The sequence below is a fragment of the Mastigoproctus giganteus genome, chromosome 5 (genome assembly GCF_048544385.1).
Source record: "Mastigoproctus giganteus isolate SK-2022 chromosome 5, ASM4854438v1, whole genome shotgun sequence".
NCBI classification, from domain to species: Eukaryota; Metazoa; Arthropoda; class Arachnida; order Uropygi; family Thelyphonidae; genus Mastigoproctus; species Mastigoproctus giganteus.
Window position 1 is genome coordinate 199581585 of NC_143579.1, and position 18817 is coordinate 199600401.

General features: G+C 34.8%; 1 protein-coding gene across 1 annotated transcript in view; it reads right to left on the bottom strand.

Moving 5' to 3' along the window:
• Positions 1-18817, bottom strand: part of LOC150085996 (two pore channel protein 1-like) — a 312161-nt gene that overhangs the window by 16835 nt on the left and 276509 nt on the right. The window contains exon 21 of the mRNA XM_090374763.1: positions 12970-13085. Coding sequence (XP_090230889.1) covers positions 12970-13085 — 116 coding nt within the window. The remainder of the gene's footprint in view (positions 1-12969; positions 13086-18817) is intronic.

The following is an 18817-nucleotide window of genomic DNA, read 5'->3' on the forward strand; positions in this document are numbered from 1 at the left end:
ATTGATAAATACAGAAAATAACAATGGCCCAACACGGAACCCTGGGGGACTCCACTAATAACATTAGTCCACAAAGAGCAGTGTCCATTGATTACCACTCTCTCTGTCTTCTCCCACTCATCCATCGCTTTATTCATAGCAGCAACTTGCCCTTAATGCCATAATACTCCAATCTGTACAGCAGTCTTCCATGTGCAACACTATCAAAAGCTTACTAAAATCAAAGTATATGATACCAAAATCATTTTTGGCACCCAGTTCCTATGTGACCACATTGTAGTATCCAATCAAATTGGTCAGACAGGACTTCCCCTTAACCAACCCATGCTGTGCATGACCTATAACTGCAGTCTTGTCTAGATGATCCTGCAGTGCTTCTTTAACCAGCGACTCCATTATTTTTCCCAGAACAGAAGTTAAACTAACATGTCTGAAATTACTCGTGTCACCTTTTGGTCATGGCTGCAGGTTTGCTTACTTTCTTTGCTGCCTACTGTAATATAACTGGATAGATCCATCCATCCAGGTGCCTTTCTTATGTTTAACTTCAACAATTTCTCCTCCACTTTGTTCTCAGTTATTACAAAATCACTTAGCTCCATGTTAGTTTGATAAGCTTCTGGCCTCCATTTTCCTACAGAATCCCTCATGTGTGAATGTAGATGCAAAATACTCATTCAGTTTATCAGCCCTGAGCAGAATTGTCAACAATCGAACCATCGATATTAAGTGGACCAATCTGATTCATCTTTGCTGTTTTTTTTTTTTTTTTTTTTTTGCATTCTTTGCCAAAGATTTCTCATAATCTGCCTTCACTTGTCTAACCTCCTTTGTGACTTGATTACAGACCAGCTTATATCTACCATAGGCTTCTGTATCTCCTGATAATTTATATGCATCCCATACATTTTTTTTCTTTGCCACAAGTCTCATTAGTTCATCTGACATCCATTTAGGCCTAAACCTTGAATAGTATTTCGTAGTTGGTACAAAAAGCCTAGTAATTTCCAAGATTACTTCCTCGCATGCTTCCCATTTAGAATTTGTTGTTGGTAACATCAGTTGGTCCCAATGTATAGAATTTAAAAACTGAGACTACTGTAGTCAACTCTACAAAAGCAAAAATCCTTCCCTTTACCCCTGATGGTAGTTACATCTTTGAGTAAATCCCACATCAATACACTGTGATCACTGCCACCTAGTGGTTCCTTTATCTGCAGATTCTTAATGCATGAATAATCACTGCTGATAATCACATCAAGATTATTACTCCCTCTGGTTGCCTTTCGAACATGCTGCTGTAGAAAACAATCATCCAATAAATCCACAAATCCATTATATGTAAGTTAAAGTTACATAATATTTAACTTAATGCATCCAACAACTATAGGTAACTTGCTATCTATGAAATAGCAGGCTATTAAGTGCAATAAGGGAACCTGCTTTGTTCTTAGGAAATCACAAAGTCACTGGCTGCAAAACTAAATCTGCAATTTACCAAGTTTATTCATAAAGGAATATAGATTCTGCTGTGAGTTTATTAAATATTTGAAGTTGTCACACTTCATTGGATTGTATCAGCATACAAATCATCTCATAGGTAAAATACCTTATGGTAAAGCCAACCTGCTTTTTACATTGAACACAAATGGTCTCTGCACTCGTCTCTCACTGGTCTTTTTGTAATTGTGATTGACTTGGAAGCAGTTTTCAGCTCTGAATTTCTGGTTTAGAAGTTGAAAATGTGTAATTTATTTTCTTTGAAAATAAATCTTTAATTGTATTAGTTTTTTTAATAAATTTTAAGTTATTTTATTAATCTTTATTATGTTCTTTATTGTGGCAAACTATTCTCAAGTGTTCATCATGGCCATATTCTTTAATGATATAAAGAAAGAGGAAAAACTGCATTTTTTTTGCAAAAAGATGACGATTCTATCTTATCAATTGCAGTGAGATTTCGTGGGGTCAAATCGATTAAAAAAAGACAGAATTACTCATGTGTGAATGTAGTTGATTCTCAGTTGTAAATCCAGAAAGTTGGCAGCTATGCTAGAAGAACAAGTGGAAATAAATCATAAGAAATTTAAAGCACAATGAGAAACAGAAACAAAGGCTAAAACTACTTTCTTACTTTTAAAAAAAATTAGTTTAATATATACCATATGATAATTTGTGTTCCATCTTGTATATTATCATTTTTGTTTGTAGTACTATGATATCACAAGTTATTGAAATGAGAAACAACTCAGCAAGGCTGGGCATATTGAGTGCAAGGATTATAGCACACTGGCTTTCAAGGTAGAAGAAGACTGCCCATCTGTTCTCTCTCTCTCTCTCTCTCTCTGCGTGTGTGGCCTGAGTTCCTTATATAGGCTTATTCTTTATTCATAATATGCAAATGGTCTTGTTCCTTAATACAGGCCATTTGCACTTTGTGAGGACTGGAAAATCCATAATAATGGTGGCAAAACGCATTCCCTTCTCCTGATATTAGCTAACTACACCTCTAATGAAGAGGCCTTTAAGAATTCTTTGGGTTATCAAGAGGATTTGAAATTCCTCCTCTTCATATAAGTGACCAGTGGTAAGACCACATATTCTCATGAGGATTCATGTAAAGATGTTCAGATTTAAGCTAATGAGAGGAACCTCTTAAGGGTATATAAAAAAAAGATGGTGAATGAAGTTGAGAACAAAATGTTATCAGTTATATTAAATAAGAACCTGCAGAAAGAAAAAAAACAAAAATAATTGAAGGTAATGAAATAATTATTATATTTGAGCTCATAGGCCAGATTATTAATTTGTGACCAAGGTAAAGAAACAGTGAAGGATATTAGGACATTTAAAAAACAGAAGTATGTATATAAAGTGCTTAGCATCATAATACACAGCCATTTCTGAATATATGCAAATATTCAGAAATGGCTGTGTATTATGATGCTAAGCACTTTATATACATAGTCTAAATTTGTTCGCAGCTTGAGGCTCTAGCCCTAAATGCGCCTTAGTCTAGAAACAGAAGTATAAAATGCATGTTTATTTTCATGGGAGATTGGAATACAGTTATAGGAGAGGGTAGTTAAGGGTGCAAGGTAAACAGTATGGTTTCGGAAGACAGACCAAAAGAGGAAAGGTGATCCAATTTGCAAAAGAACGATCATTTTGAAAAAAAGGCACTAATCACCAGGAACCATACATAAAGAGTTCTTACAATGGACACAAACATTAAGAATATATGATAATAAAAAAATAAATAAAATCAGTTAAGAACTGATAAAAAAATAAATTCTATGAAAATACAGACACAAAGATAAAATGAATTTCAAATGGCCCGGCACTCACATTATTGTAGAATTGTGAACTCCACAATAGGATGCATGCAGCTTCCTTTATTGTGGTTAATGTTAGGATCCATAGTAAAATATGGAGCCATTAGTGCAGGTGTTAATCATGTGAATGGTCACATCACCTCAACATAGTATTATTGTTACAAAGCATTTTAACAGTTCCTCTCTTGACACAACAACATTAGGGGAATTAAGCCTGTTATGCTGCTCACACAATAATGTTCATCAAGGGCAAAATAAGCAAAACTGGCAATGCTGATAGCCATTTTGCTATCAGCAAGATTGGTAACATACCCCCCACTATTCGGCACCTTACATAATAGATAAAGCCACTCTGCATAAGCAAAGGAATGAGTATCTTTATGTAGTAGTAGTAGTATTACAAAAATTATGCAAGGTAGCAAGCTCATACATAATAGTTCCAGCCAAAAAAAAAAATAAATAAGATAACCAAAACCAATGTCACCTTACCTCACTTCATTTCTCTGTTTCTTTCAAGTATTTATCCAAGCCCTCCTCAAATTTAAATAAACTTCCAAATTCCACAAAGGTAGGTGGGGGTTTATTCCAACAGTCAGTCACTCTTACTAAAGGAAAATTTGCAATGTCTATCTACAAATTTTCTTTTGGTCAAAGTGATTTAAATTTATACCCACTTGTGTATATTATTTGACTAAATGTAAAAATTCCCCTCAACGTAGTTTACTTAAACCTTTTAAGGTGTAAAACACCTTGATCAGGTCCCCCCACTTAAGATGCCTAGTTAGCTGCAAACAGTACAGCTTACAAAACCAAGTCTCTTAATAAGAATACTCCTCTGTTGCTTAACTAATGATTTATAGAATGGAACAATCATTTCATTATCGGTGCTAGAAACCTCCCCACACTGTTCAGAAAACTTCATATTGGATTGTATAGTTACTAAGTCATTTTCATTATCTATAATCTTAGGTTTGGCGGTATGTTTAATCTTGCATGATGCAGGACCTTACATTTTTCAGCATTAAACCTTAGTCATCTGTCATTTCTCAATTCAGTCAAATAATTATCTAAGTTCTTGTGAGGTAGCACACCCTGTCCACCTTTAATATCATCAGTAAACTTAGACATTAAATTTGAAAATACCTGCATCGATATCATTAATGAATATTAGAAACGCTAAGAGGCCAAGAACCAAACTCTGTGGAACCCCACTCAGAACATTAGTCCATGAAGGGCAATGGTCATTAATAATTACTCTACCTCTTACTACTTAGACATCTCTTTATCTAAAGTAGTAACATGCCCTTAATGCCAAATTGCACCAATTTATATAATAATCATTCATGTGGAACTGTATTAAAAGCTTTACTGAAATCCAAGTAAATCTTTACTTTTTTTTTTTTAAATGAAAACCCCAGACACAAGAGGTATTAGAACATATAGTACTTAGTACCATGCTTGGGTTGGAGGTTGAGAAGACGAGAGAAGATATTTGTTGACATTAGACTTAATCTTCTGTAGACTATTTTTCAGGAAAGATTATTATTATTACTGACAATTTCAGAGAAAAATTAGATTAGTTAGACATCATTAACAAAGAGATACTGTGATTCCCTTATAATTCCATATCTGTCCCGATGTGACTAAGGATGCCATAATCTTCCCTGGCACCGAAGTCAAACTGGCAGATCTATAGCCCATTTCATCCTCTGAGTCACCTTGGTAACAGACATGTTTGTACATCTCAGTTCACCTGACTCCTTCAATACTCTCTTTATAACAGCTAAAGATTTGCTTATATCTTTTGCTGTTTTCTTCAGTATAACTGGACAGATTCCATCTGCTCATGGTGCCCTATTCCTTTTAATTGTAAGAACTTCTCTTTTAGTATCTTTTCAGTTATTGTACAAGCCTGAAAACTCCTAATTAGTCAGCCAGATCATTGGTTTCCTCAACTTTAAAAACTCCTCACAAGTGTATGTGGATGCAAAATATTTATTCAGCTTATTAAAAACTAGTTCAGGATCATAACACAATTACCATATTAAGTGAACGAATATGGCTGGTTCTTTTCTTTTTACTGCTAAAATAAGCAAAGAAATCCTTGCTACTGTTCTTTGCACTCTTGGTACCTTCATAATCCCTCGAGTAACTTGAAAATTCAAGGAAGAGTGTGATTTTTGTGCCGGATCTTATTTACACAGAAAATTTATATTTACTATAGGATTCAGAATTTGCTGATAATTTATAATCATCCCATGCATCTTTTTTGTCTACCACTAAGGTCATCAGTTTTTTGCAATCCATTTTAGTCTAGATCTTGAAGAATACCTTTTTGTTGATATAAAAAGCTTGATAGTTCCAGAACAACTGCCTTAAATATTTAGCATTTGTATTTGTTAGTTACCATTTGATTCCACTGAAAAGAACTTAAATGGCACCTAAGACCATTACAATCTCAGTTCACCTGACTCCTTCAATACTCTCTTTATAACAGCTAAAGATACCCTCTTGTGAAAGTAAAAACTGCTCCCTGTTCTTTTTGTGGTAATTTTTTTAAATAGATCCCAATTTAGTACACAATGTAATTCCTCTCCCGTAATTCCTTCATATGATGGATCCTTACTGATAAATAGGTTGAGAATATTTCCTTTCTTTGTACATCTCTAACATGCTGATGTAAGCACATTAGAAATGTACAAAGACTGCTGATGTAAGGAAGCAACCAGCGTACATCAGCAGTCCTGGTAGTCAGGTGAGTAACTACTATACTCTCTCTCGAAAATCAAAGTTCCCCATAATAAGACATTCTGATTTGCTGGTATACTAAAGATGTTCATTAAAGAAATAGAATGAGACTGAAGATGACCATAGTGAACATTTAAACATGTTCATTATACTCATCAGAGCTATCTGGTCTATAAAACTTGTCTTTGTTTTCCCAATGCTTATGTAATATAAAACCACATCCAATATATCTACAAGTATATATTGGCTACACTTGTCCTGAATTTATGTGTCTGGAAATTAAAATAATAATCCCTCCTCTTCCCTTCTGTTATATCTCTCCTATACATTAGAATAAAACAAAAACTCAAAAACAGAAATATCAAAAACATATTCTAATATGTCTGCATTTGTTGACTTAACCTCAAATTCATCAAATTTATTTACTACACTCCTAGAATTAGTGTGAAAACACATCAGGGTTTGCCTTTTTATGTTTGATGTGACTATCAATACATCTCATGTAGTTGATAAAAACAGTACTTTTTCCTAGGAATTTTTTGCTTTTGTTTAAAATATTGCTACCATCTATACATACTTCTGAAATCAGAAGGCATTTTTTCCTTTGAGACTATGCACAAAAGTGTGTGAGATTGTGCAAGCATTACTTTGACCCATATCCCCAGATAAATGTGTTTATGTATTACCCCTTGCCTCCCCCTAACTAGCAGTTGCCCTGAATCCTTAAGGCCGCCTCAATGATATTAGCAACTGCTTACACCACCTTTGTTCAAATTCATTCCATATCAAAAAACAGATTTCTATCTATTAGGGTAGGCCACACTGATAAAAAATTTCCCCCCAAAAGCTATTCGGAGCCCCTCAAGTCTTGAGTTAATCCACAAGGCTTTCAGCATAGTCTCCCCCTATTATGTCTAGGCAGAATTGCAGACACAAATACAGTGTGACTAACTTGCAGCATTTTCTCAGTAATCTGCAACTGAGAAATATTTATCCAACAGATCATCAGTACATGTGCAATTAACATGTACTAATGATCTGTTGGATCATGTACTAAAAACTAACAACCTACTGGCAACATCAATCTTAGCACCTGGCATGCGTACCCTGCCACTCATTTTCTGACAACAGACTCCCCAAATAAAACTATTGTTTTGAGCCAGAGTAGTACGCACTTCATCATTTTCCCAGAAGCCAGAATAGGGAGTACATCATCTGGCAGTAGATCATTACATACAGAATCCCTGATTTGTCTTCAGTTTTGTTCATCTCAAGGGCATCCACCAGTTTCTTCAGTGAATGAATTTTATTCAGCAAGGGGGCCAAGTTTTAGAATCAATAATAATGGGCTATAGCTTTCTGCCAACTATAGTCCATTATTACTGATTACAGTTAGCTGTATGTATCTAATATGGTAGTTCCATAAAACTCTGGCAAGCCATTCAGAAACACCTAGATAGTGCAGAAGGTAACCAGCTGACAAAAACTCAGCATTATGGGACGGAAGATGCTGTTGCAAAACATCATGAGCTCAAAGCTCAGACTAATCAAGAACAATGAAAAGATATCCACACCTCATCAAGTCTGCCCCTACCTCAGAAATCTCAGTATCTCTATATGTAGGGGAAACTAAAATGTGACCATACTTGATTAAACAGGGCACGAGCAGACCTATTGTTAGTAAACTAGTTGGCATACCTAGGTTTCCTAAAATAGAAGTCTCAAGGTTAGTTAGTTAGTTGTTTGGGTTTTTAAATGGTGCATTAGCAACTAAGGCTATATTGCACTAAGATCTCAAAATAAAAAATATAAAAGGATTTCAGTAAATTTTCAAAGTTTAACTCATAAAAAATATACAAGAATAAAAATACAGTATAAAGACTAAAACTAAATCCTTTGTATTGTATATAGTTACACAACTTATTGTAAAAATTTAAAGAGCTGACAAGTGGTTATCATTTGATATAATCTGACTGAGTGTATTAAGGCCCAGTCAAATTTTATAGATATGTAAAAAAGCAGTAAAACGTTTAATTTGCTATTAAAATTACCACAGCCAAGTAAAATATGAAGTATGGTTAAAATGGTGTCACAGGACTTGCACTTAGGAGGGTTATCAGCAGTGTCAGATGATTGTATCATATGCGAAGCCAAGCAAGAATAATTTCCTCTTTAAGATTCCCGTGCAGACTGGACTGCACGGGAATCTTAAAGGACTTCCATGTTTTGATCACAAGCTTAATCTGATATAGTCTGTACATTCTATGAATCTTACCATTACCATTGAGAATTAGAATTCTTTCTTGGTTTAGGAGAGGTAAGGAGGATAACTGCCTGATTGCACCTGCCTGGGATAGAGATATACACACACACACTGAGTGATCACTGAATTGACCACCCCCTATGAAAACTGAACCGACCCATTGACCACATGAGGTACGAGAGTGTGCAGTTAGTCGACCTACGTAGCATAGTTAAGGTGTCAGTTCAATAGGTAGTAAAATTCTGAGTGTGATGGGTAAAAGGAAGGATTTATCAGACTTTGATAAAGGACAGATTGTGGGTGCTCAACAAGCCGGTGCATCTATTTCCCAAATGGCTGAACTGGTGTCAAAATGGTCAAACGACGACCAGACGGCAAAACTGCAAAGGTCAGCGAAAGGTTGATGTTAGAGGTGAGTGCTGGGTCCGACGACGCAAACAGGCGCAACACTGTTGAACAGTTGACTACCCAATACAACATGGGCCAACCTGGAACAATATCTGGCACGACCATGCGTTGCATGCTCGCACATATGGGCTATACCAGCAGACGATCCCTACGGCATCTTCTCCGAACCAAGGTTCATTGGCATAAAAGACTCGCCTGGTGCAAAGAGGAGCATGCAAGTTGGCTGTTAGAAGACTGGAAGGTGTGCTGGTCAGATGAGTCACATTATTTACTCCACACCGTGTATGGATTTGGCGTCAACAACAGGCTCTTGATCCATCATGCATGGTATCAAAAGTGCAGGCCGGTGGAGGAGGTTGTATGGTGTGGGGCATGCTTCACTGGCAGGAACTTGGACCCCTGGTGCATGTGGAACATATCACTGGTCTCCGTTATCGTCAACTGCTTGCTGACTGTGTACACCCTGCTATGTTACACTCTTTCCTGAATGGCAATGGTGTCTTCCAAGATGACAATGTGCCGAGCTATTGGGCACTTGTACAGGAATGGTGTGAGGAATACTGTTCTGACTTCCAGCATATTGATTGGCCTCCAAACTCCCCCAATATCAATCCCATAGAGCACTTGTGGGACACTAGGGAAAGGCATCACCTGATATGCCTTTCACCTCATTGCTGTTGGCCATACTTGTTGTTATTTGGTTTTTAGGAGCATTAGCAACTTAGGCCATATTGCTCCGGGGATATGTGGTGGTCATTCCCTGACCTTTTCGCATCCTCCGTATTTGGTGGCTCACGGGCTCGAACCCCGGTCTAATCAAGAAGCATGTGCTACGCACTGCTGCTCTTGCCCACCTGGCTACGGAGGCACCGGTTGGCCATACCTCTCGAATGCTTCTGACATCTTGTTGAATCAACGATACTTCGGATAGCTGCTGTACTGAGGGCAAAAAGAGGACCTATGAAGTATTAGGTAGGTGGTCATAATTCAGTGATCACTCAGTGTATATCCATCCATCAATTTCACTCCCACATACTGAGTAGACCTGTTCCATCGAAGCCAGACTAAATGATGGAGAGGAGATAATTTTTTTCTAAATACAGTCAGTCCTCGTATAACATGTTTACACTACATGAATTCGATCATACACGATTTATAAATAGGGGAACGATATCGTATATAATACGAACCGAATTCGCTTATGCACAATTCTGTTTGTGTTTACAAGAAATGGCAGCTGAACATGGAATCACCCCCAACTGAGCGCAACACGATAGGAAGGAAGAGAAGATTCTGAAAATGTATTTGTTTTTCATATCAGTGAAGGGGAAACAAAATTTCACCATAAGAACGTAAAAACCCACACAATTCCAGCTATCATATTATCGCAAATGCAATTAGATCGAGTTTACTACCAGATTAGAACAGATTCCACTACAGAAATGCAACTCGAAATTGTTTTTATTGTTTTATTGTAGCAACCCCCAGAAATGTGCTTTAGTAAAATGTGAGCTAGTTAGGTGTTAATAGTGTGTCTCTGCCTTTACGATGGTGTTTATTCAGTTGCTACACTTGCGCAGCTTTGTTTATGTGTATAAAGCATGTCTCCTCATTTTGTAATTGTGCTTTATTCCTTAAAAATGAGTAAAATTCTTAAAAGGTGTGAAGAGGAAGCATCCTGGTGAAAACACTACAGATTTAGAGAGAAAAAGAAAAGCAATATCGATAGACAGAGGTGGACTGGGTCCAAAATTCTTACCCGGGAAAATTTGTAGTGGCCTCATACTAGCGTTTATGGCCAAAATCACACCGGCCTCCATAGTCTTCTGGCCCACAGGGGTTTCTCCGGTAAGGCTTATGGCCAGTCCACCTCTGTTGATAGAGAAAAAAAATATGAAATTGTGAAACGCTTTGAGTGAAATGAATGAACATGTGATATTGCACATGCTACAGGCCTAAATGAGGCAATGCCGAGAAATAGAAATAATGCAGAGAAAATGAAAACAACTTTCATAGCAGGAACAACTCAAAGTGTGGTTTTTTTTTTTTTTTGGCTGATGTTATATAAGCTTGCTACCTTTGTGCCTTTGCTAATGCTAAAAATCCATTAGATCAAGGCACAATATTGAACGGCTGTCATCTGTTTGGATAGAAAATCAAACAACAAGTTTGCTTACAGTAGAAGCAAAAGCATTAGCAATATTTTATTATGATTATTTATTTGTGTTTGGTAACATTTTGGTTACAAATGTGTGTTCAATCATGGGTGGTTGACACCTAACCCTATTTTTCCCATAGGGCCTGATGTTTATATTGCACGAGGATTTTTAAGAACACAACTATTGTGCTATACGAGGACTGACACTGTACCATGAAAGTCAGGCATTGAATTTTCTCTACAAAATTTGCACATACAGCTAGTCAGAGCAACAGAGCAATGGTTGCAATTTTGGGATCCTTTCTTGGCTTAGTAAAGGTAAGGACAATTGTCTTGCAGCAGGAATCCAGAAAAAGATTATACTTGTATGGTTTCGTCTTCAGACAGTGAAGTAATAAGCACGTTAGCTCACGATTGGCACATCATACGGATTTTCCTAGGCTTTGCATAAAACTTCTCTGAACCAGCTCCACTGTGCCCTCACTTTTATTTGTCTACCACCTCTGTCAGGTTGACTACACAAACAAGGGTATGCAATAGTACGGAAAATTATGAATTTTCCGTACTATTGCATAACTGTGGGTCTACTCACGGTATACACTGTGCCTTCTTGTGGTTGCTAAATTCCACCATGATTACAGTTTTGCGATTATTCTGCCCTCTTACAGCAGAGTGTAATTTTCTGGTTGATGAATAAAAACTTGAAGATATCCTCTATCACCTGGAAATGGTTTCAGATTTATATCATATGCTCTATTCACACAATAATGTTTTAGTGCTGTAAAGGATGTTTGTGGATACCCTGTATTTTTGGAAATGGAAAATCTTAATGGGCTACTGGTCAAATTTATCTATGTAGTCTGCTGGTAGAGCTTTTGTCTTTGAAGGAAATGTATGACAAGTCTATTCACCTACTTTCCCCCCCCCCTTAATTCTGGAAACAGCATTTCTCGTCTAGGTAAGTGATTTGCAATAGTGAAACGGCAATGGACAGCTCAACTGAGTTTGTAAATATTCCTTGGTGAGCATATTAACTGCATATTGTACCATCTACTCTGTGGGTAATCCATGGCCACCACAAGTCTAATTAGTGTTGTATTATTGTAATGGCAATAACCTTCACTTGACTTCACTGCAAATGCCCTTTGACCAATGAAAATGCATATGTGTGTCATTACCCTTATTACAGTGTCTGTTTTGAAGAGGTTATCTAACATGTAATTTTGAACTTCTGGCCAGGACCAAATCCTTAGTGTCCACAACAAGAGATGTTCCTTTTAGAGAGGTGTCCATTAAGGGAGGTTTCACCATAATATTATATTTTCATGAATTTCTTAAACTGCTTTTTTTCTTTCTTTCGGCATTTATTGCATTTGTAATTTATTGTCAAAAAAAAAAAAAAAAAAAAAATTTTTAAATGCAGTTATGTTTCGTAGTAAACTGCAGCTCTCCTTGGTAAATTGACATATGACCCACTCCGCCCTGCATAGAGTAGAATAACCTTTATTAAATCATTATTTCTATATGTTCATAACATTCTATTCCTCTCCCCACCAATGTTGTGCATGTAATTTTTAACACAAAAAATTTCTAAAAAAGTTATGTGGACTCTAAGATTATTAAGACAAACAAAGCCACTGGAAAAGCCATAAAAAGATAAACTTCTTTTATGAATATTCTTAAAACAGTTTAGAAATGCTAATATAGTATGCAATTGAGACAAACAGAAATTTTGTACTACTATAGAATATTATTACCAAACCTATAACATTAAATTAAACATCAGTAGAGTCCAATTCTCTCTCAGTGGTGGTCACTAGTAAAAAAAAAAAAAAAAAAAAAAAAAAAAAAAAAAAAAGTAGCCTATATCCAGCAGTGGATGGACAAAGGCTGAAGAAGATGAAAATATAAGAAATAAAAACATTAAAGAAGAGAAGAGAAGAGAATATTAATATTTACAGAGTTAATGCAAATAGTTTTGATATTTAAAAGTTGATTTTCACTTTTTAAAGCAAGCATTTTCATTCAGTAATAAAAACTTTGAAATTTCAGCTTACCATAGTAATCACATAAAATCCCATAAAAAATATTCTGCTCCAATCTGTTGCAACAGCAGAATAACCATTCATAATGATGAACCAGTTGTTTACTACAGTTAGGACAAACAAAGTCACTGGAAAAGTCAAAAAGATAAATCTTTTATGAATATGCTTTCATAAATGTTATACTTGGATTACACCTAATACACAATAACTGAATGTACTACTAAGAATATACAGATTATAAAATAATAATTATAATTATATTGGTTATTAATTAATTATCAAAATTAAATTAAAAGTACCAATCAAGCTTGAAACTAAAGTTGAAACTAGAAACATCTGAGAATAAGCAAATATTTTGAACTGAGATGAAAAGAACAAAAAAAAAAAAAAAAAAAAAAAATTTCAGTTTCACACCTTGTATGTTGCTGGATTTATTTATTATTATTAATTTTTTTTGTGGTACTTTAATTGTATATCAGGAGAATGCTGAAAATCTTAGATCAACAAAGGTAAATTAAAACTTTTTTCATTCCTGTTCCAGTGAGAATAATCCTGATCTTAATGTATGCTATTGATATAATAAAATACTTACAGAAGCTCTGAACACTGTGTGTGTCTCTTCCTCAGCCATGAATCATAAATACGTTATATATGGAAATCAAGAATGGTACCACGTGGTCATGCTAAATAAACAAGGTGTATGTTGTTGTTGTTGCGTTTAACGACACAGACTGCTAGGGCCACATTGTGTCTTTCTAATGGTGTAACCATTAGAAAGACACAATATGGCACACAAAGCATGTGGAAAGGGTTTATATAGCATGACCATGCTTAAACGGAAACTTGTTTTACCACAGTAAAACAAGCTTCTGTTTTTTTACTTCTTTATGAAGTTACTTCTGTTTTACTGTGTAAAATAGAAGTAACTGAAGAATGAAAAATTCATTACACTGATACATAGTGCAACTTTTCGTACGAGGTGTTATGAACAATGAACAACAGGTGTATAGTAAAAAGAAGAAAGCCAAGCCTATCATTGCATTACTTAATTGGGAAGTGCAAAACACCTGCTGCAAGCCTCAAAATTGAGGAGTGACTCCAGCTTTAGTCACTACTCAAAAAATTTAAAGCACACAAAAATTATTAAACATGATATTAACCTTGACAGCCCTAACTTTTTTTTTCTCTTTTTTGTACTAAAAATAAATGTGTTAATACTCTGTATGGAATGGAGTACATGGTGAGAGCCTTGTCAATCAATTTGGTCTTGAAGAGAGAATGCAGAATTATTCTGCAGTCTCTCCAGACTGTGTAGAATTATTCTCAGCATGGTCTGTTCTTGTTAACAGAAGAGACTGTTTTCAAAGGGATGATATTCACTTAACAGGTGTAGAGAAGGATGATACTACCAAGTTCCTGTTTTCTGTAAACTTTAGAAAACCTGGTGCAAAAAAGAGTGGAATGCTCCTTTTTTCTGAGGCCTGCTACAAATGTAAACTAGAACAAATGCAACCTATATTGGGATATTTTACATATTAGATCGATTATTGTGAATAACTGTTTCTGTTGTAGTCAACATAACACAACAGCAGCTAACAATGGGCTGTGCACTTTTTTTTTTTTTTTTTGTCGCAGTGTATGGGCATGATCTTGAAATATATGAATTTGTGTCCACATGTTACTCCAGGACCACAGCCTTCCCTAATGTGAGAAGTGTTTTTTTTTTTTTTTTTTTTTTGGCCGATGCTGTAGAAGCTGCTTTCTTGCATCATTTGTCACTACTAATACTAGAACAACACTTAATAAATGGGCCATCACTTTTTTAGTCAGTGTATTGGCTGAACCTCGCAATGTCCATACCCATGTCTATGTAGATTACACCAGAAGCACAGCAGACCCTTGAATGATGTGGTGGTTTTGTGATTTTGATTGGCTTTAGCATTTCAGTTTTAGATCACTTTCTAAAGTCTCTTGTAAACAATAGTTAAGAATTTATTTAAAATAAGCCCTATTATATTTTAGGGAATTAATAGCATCCCTCTTTCAGAACTGCATATATACACTATTAAATTTTTCTGTAATTTTATACATTATTTCAAAGGCAATTACATATAGATATTCAAATATATAAGTTATTTTTACAGTAAAAGTTCTATAACAGGGGTGGCCAAAAGGTCGATCGCGGCTTTAATTTCGGTAGATCACGATGAATTTTAATGAATTTTAAAATTTTAATCAAAATCTAAATGTTATTATTATTATTATGCGCCCAACTTCATAGGCTTATTACAAATCTGTTGAACCACGTGACTACTCTTGCCAATGCGCAGCCCCTAGGCTTGTCTAGCCAAAATTCACGCAGTTATGTTGTGGAGAGCACAGTGTATGTGACAAATTCTTATTTAGCTTACTTAATATTAATAACTGGCCAGTACTTTAAATTTTACCATAAATTTTTTTGTAATGATAAAAGAAAAAATGTTGTCGTTTGATATGCAATGCTTCCGTGGTTATACCCAAAAAAGGAAATTTAGAAAGGCACTTCAGCGCACTCTATGGTAAATACCAATCAGATTTTCCACCTAATAGGTGGAATCAATAACAGATGGAGCTAAAGCAATGACGGTGCATCTTAACAGATTCATCGCCTTGTACCAAAAGGATGAATTCCCATATTTGAGTTACCACTGTATCATCCACCAACAAGTGTTAGCCAGGAAAAGACTAAATACTAAAAGTGTTATGGACATAGCTTTCAAAATCGTGAATTCCATCAGAGGACAATCTCTTCAAAGGAGACTTTTCAAAATGTAACTTGATGAAAATGAACCAGATATAATATTACACACAGATGTGAGGTGGATGAGTCAGAGATTTCTACAGAGATTTCGAAATTTGCTAAATGAAATTAAAAAATTTGTTGATCAAAGAGTGATGATTATGAGCAACTACAAGATACGGAGTGAATGTGTGATCTGGCTTTTTTAGCAGATTTTACCAGTAAATTAAGTGATCGGAATTTGGAATCACAAGGAAAAAATAAAAATGTGGGTGAAATTATTAGTAGTATTTCTGCACAGATACATTTTTGGCAATGACTAAGGATTTCAAAGAAAAAAAAATTTGATCATTTTGCAAATATGAAAGGTCATTTGCAAAAATCCGTTTTTGAATTTAATAGTGAGAAATATGTTTCTGAAATTGAGAAAGTCGTGGATGATTTTGAAACCAGATTCAGTGATTTTAAAATGATTGAAGACATTATTCAATATATTTAAATGTCGACTTAGATACGAAACATATTGCAGAAAATATTACTTGAAAATGAAATTATTACGTTGTAAAACATTATCTTCCTAAAAGCCAGATCATCTTTTTTGATGATCTGGCTTTCCAAAAAAGGACTTTTGGAAATATGTTTTCCAAGAAAAGTACCCAAATGTAAAAAAATGCAGTGAACTTTTAAATTCCTGTTTTGGTTCCACATACACATCTATGTGAATCAGCCTTTTCGTATTTGGTTAATTCTTTATGGTTGGCCTTATCACAGTATATCCCCAATTTTGAAAGCTTGACAGATGACATTAAGCCACAAACTGCACATAAATTAAAAATTTAAATAAGTATGAATTTAAAATAAAAATTCTTAATTGTATTTAATTTTAAAATTTATAAACAACATATTTCAATGTGTTGATTAACTTTTTTAACCATGTGCAATGAAATTCTTGAGATGGTAGATCGCGGCACATTTTGAAGAAAAAAAGTAGATCACATATTACAAATTAAGTTGGCCACCCCTGTTCTATAAAAACACTGGGAGGAACAGCATTAATTTAGTTTATTTATATTGATGCCTATGGTAAAAATAAGAGTACAATCTGTTCAGCTGATAATCTCAAAATTGGATTTTCTCAAACCAATTAAGGGCACCAAGCAAGAGTTTCCTGAACTGCTAACATGAAGAAGCTAGTTGGAAAGCAAAAAATCCTATTTTGTTATTGTTTTCAGCACAAAAAATTAAGATGTTACGAAAAATGAATTTTTTTAATAATGGAACAGACATATGTGGTGGGATGGTTTGTTTTTCATTTGAAGATGCTGCATAAGTTTGCTTCCTTGCATCATTTGCCATTACTAATACTAAATATTCAGATGAATTATTTAAAAAAAAAAGAATTTTCTTAAAAACTTAAATCTATTTCTCTATTTATAATTAATTTAATTATAATAATTAATTTTCCTTTGTTTAGTGTATTTTTCTAATACCAAATTTATAGAATGATTTCAGCTTAACAGAAATAATCTACTTGTAATCAGTATGCAGAAGCAGTTTAGAGTCATATTAAATTATCATAAAATAAGCATCTTCCATATCTTGGGAACTTAATAAATATTTAACTTATAACTGAATAGTTAATTATATAACATATTAATTAAGAAAATACAAAGAAGAAACTAATATTTGTATATATTCCTTTTGAATATATACAAATATTAGTTTATTGGGTAGACAAGAAAGCCAACTAAGTTTGCTATCAAATGCCTTAGTCTCTTACACTATGAATAAATAGCACTGCTCCCAAAGGAAAAGTGTATTTTGTGTTTATTTTTTGTAATGTGTGCCATTACCCATATGACTTTTGTTGCATGCTTAATGACACCTCATCAGTGGTTTTAGGCATCCGTCAATGATTTAGTAATAAATATTTTGGCCATCTGCATGCATTACAAATAAAAATGCAATATTTCTCCTTTGGGAGCAGTGCTATTTATCATATTGCAAAACTTAGGCAATTTATAGTAATCCGCTTCACAACATGAGAATGATGCATTTAGCAGTAAACTTAATTTGCTTTTGTCACTATTACTGATTTTACAAAGCATCAGCATCTGAGGCAACATTGTTCCAGTTTGTTTTGTCTGTTCAAGTGTGTATTCATAAAGTGATCTGCAATGTAGTGCCAGCTAAAAAAACTAGAATAACTCATAGGGGTAACTCAACTACTCCCTCTGTCTGAGATTGGTTAACTAGTCTCATTAAAGAAATCTTTAAGAATTCCTTCCTTCATTCTTTGAAGGAAGAAATTCTTCAAACCTCTCCAAATAAGTGACAAGTAGTGAAACTACTATAGGAGATGTGATAAAAAAGTGTTCGGGGATTGAGCTAACATTTCGGAAATGACTAAGAATGTTAGCTAATCAGATGGATTGCAACACACACACACACACACACACACACACACACACACACACACACACACACACACACACACACACACACACACACACACACACACACACACACACAAGAAATTCTTGATTGGAAGGGAAGCAATAAGTGTGCAGTGGCACTTTATGCTGCAAGTTCCAATTCACCAACGCCCACTTTTCCAGATATTTTTCTCCAAACAGCATCACTGATTCACATTTGTTGGTTCACTGTTAACCATGTAGGACAAATTCATAATGAACCAATGGGCTGTGAATTAGAAAGTATGGCAAACACGATTTTGATGAGATTAACTTTTTTTTTTTTTTTTTGGGAGAGCCACAGAGAAGACCAACTATTCCCTTCAAGAGAACTGCACTTTTTTTTTTTTTTTTTTTTTCTGGCATAGCTATACACCCATGAATTCATTACAAAAAACAAAGTGTCGGTCAGCAACAGCATAGTGATGAAGATCCTAATATGCGAGAACTCACTGCTCTCTGTGATCATCAGTGAGGAACAAACTTTGCTGATAAGTGTTTCAAATGCCATGCATTTCTGCTGCACTTTTCCTTAATTTGAAACAATTTTATGCAAATTTACTGAACAGTAAGATTCACTTATTTTAAAATGTAATGAAACAGAGAA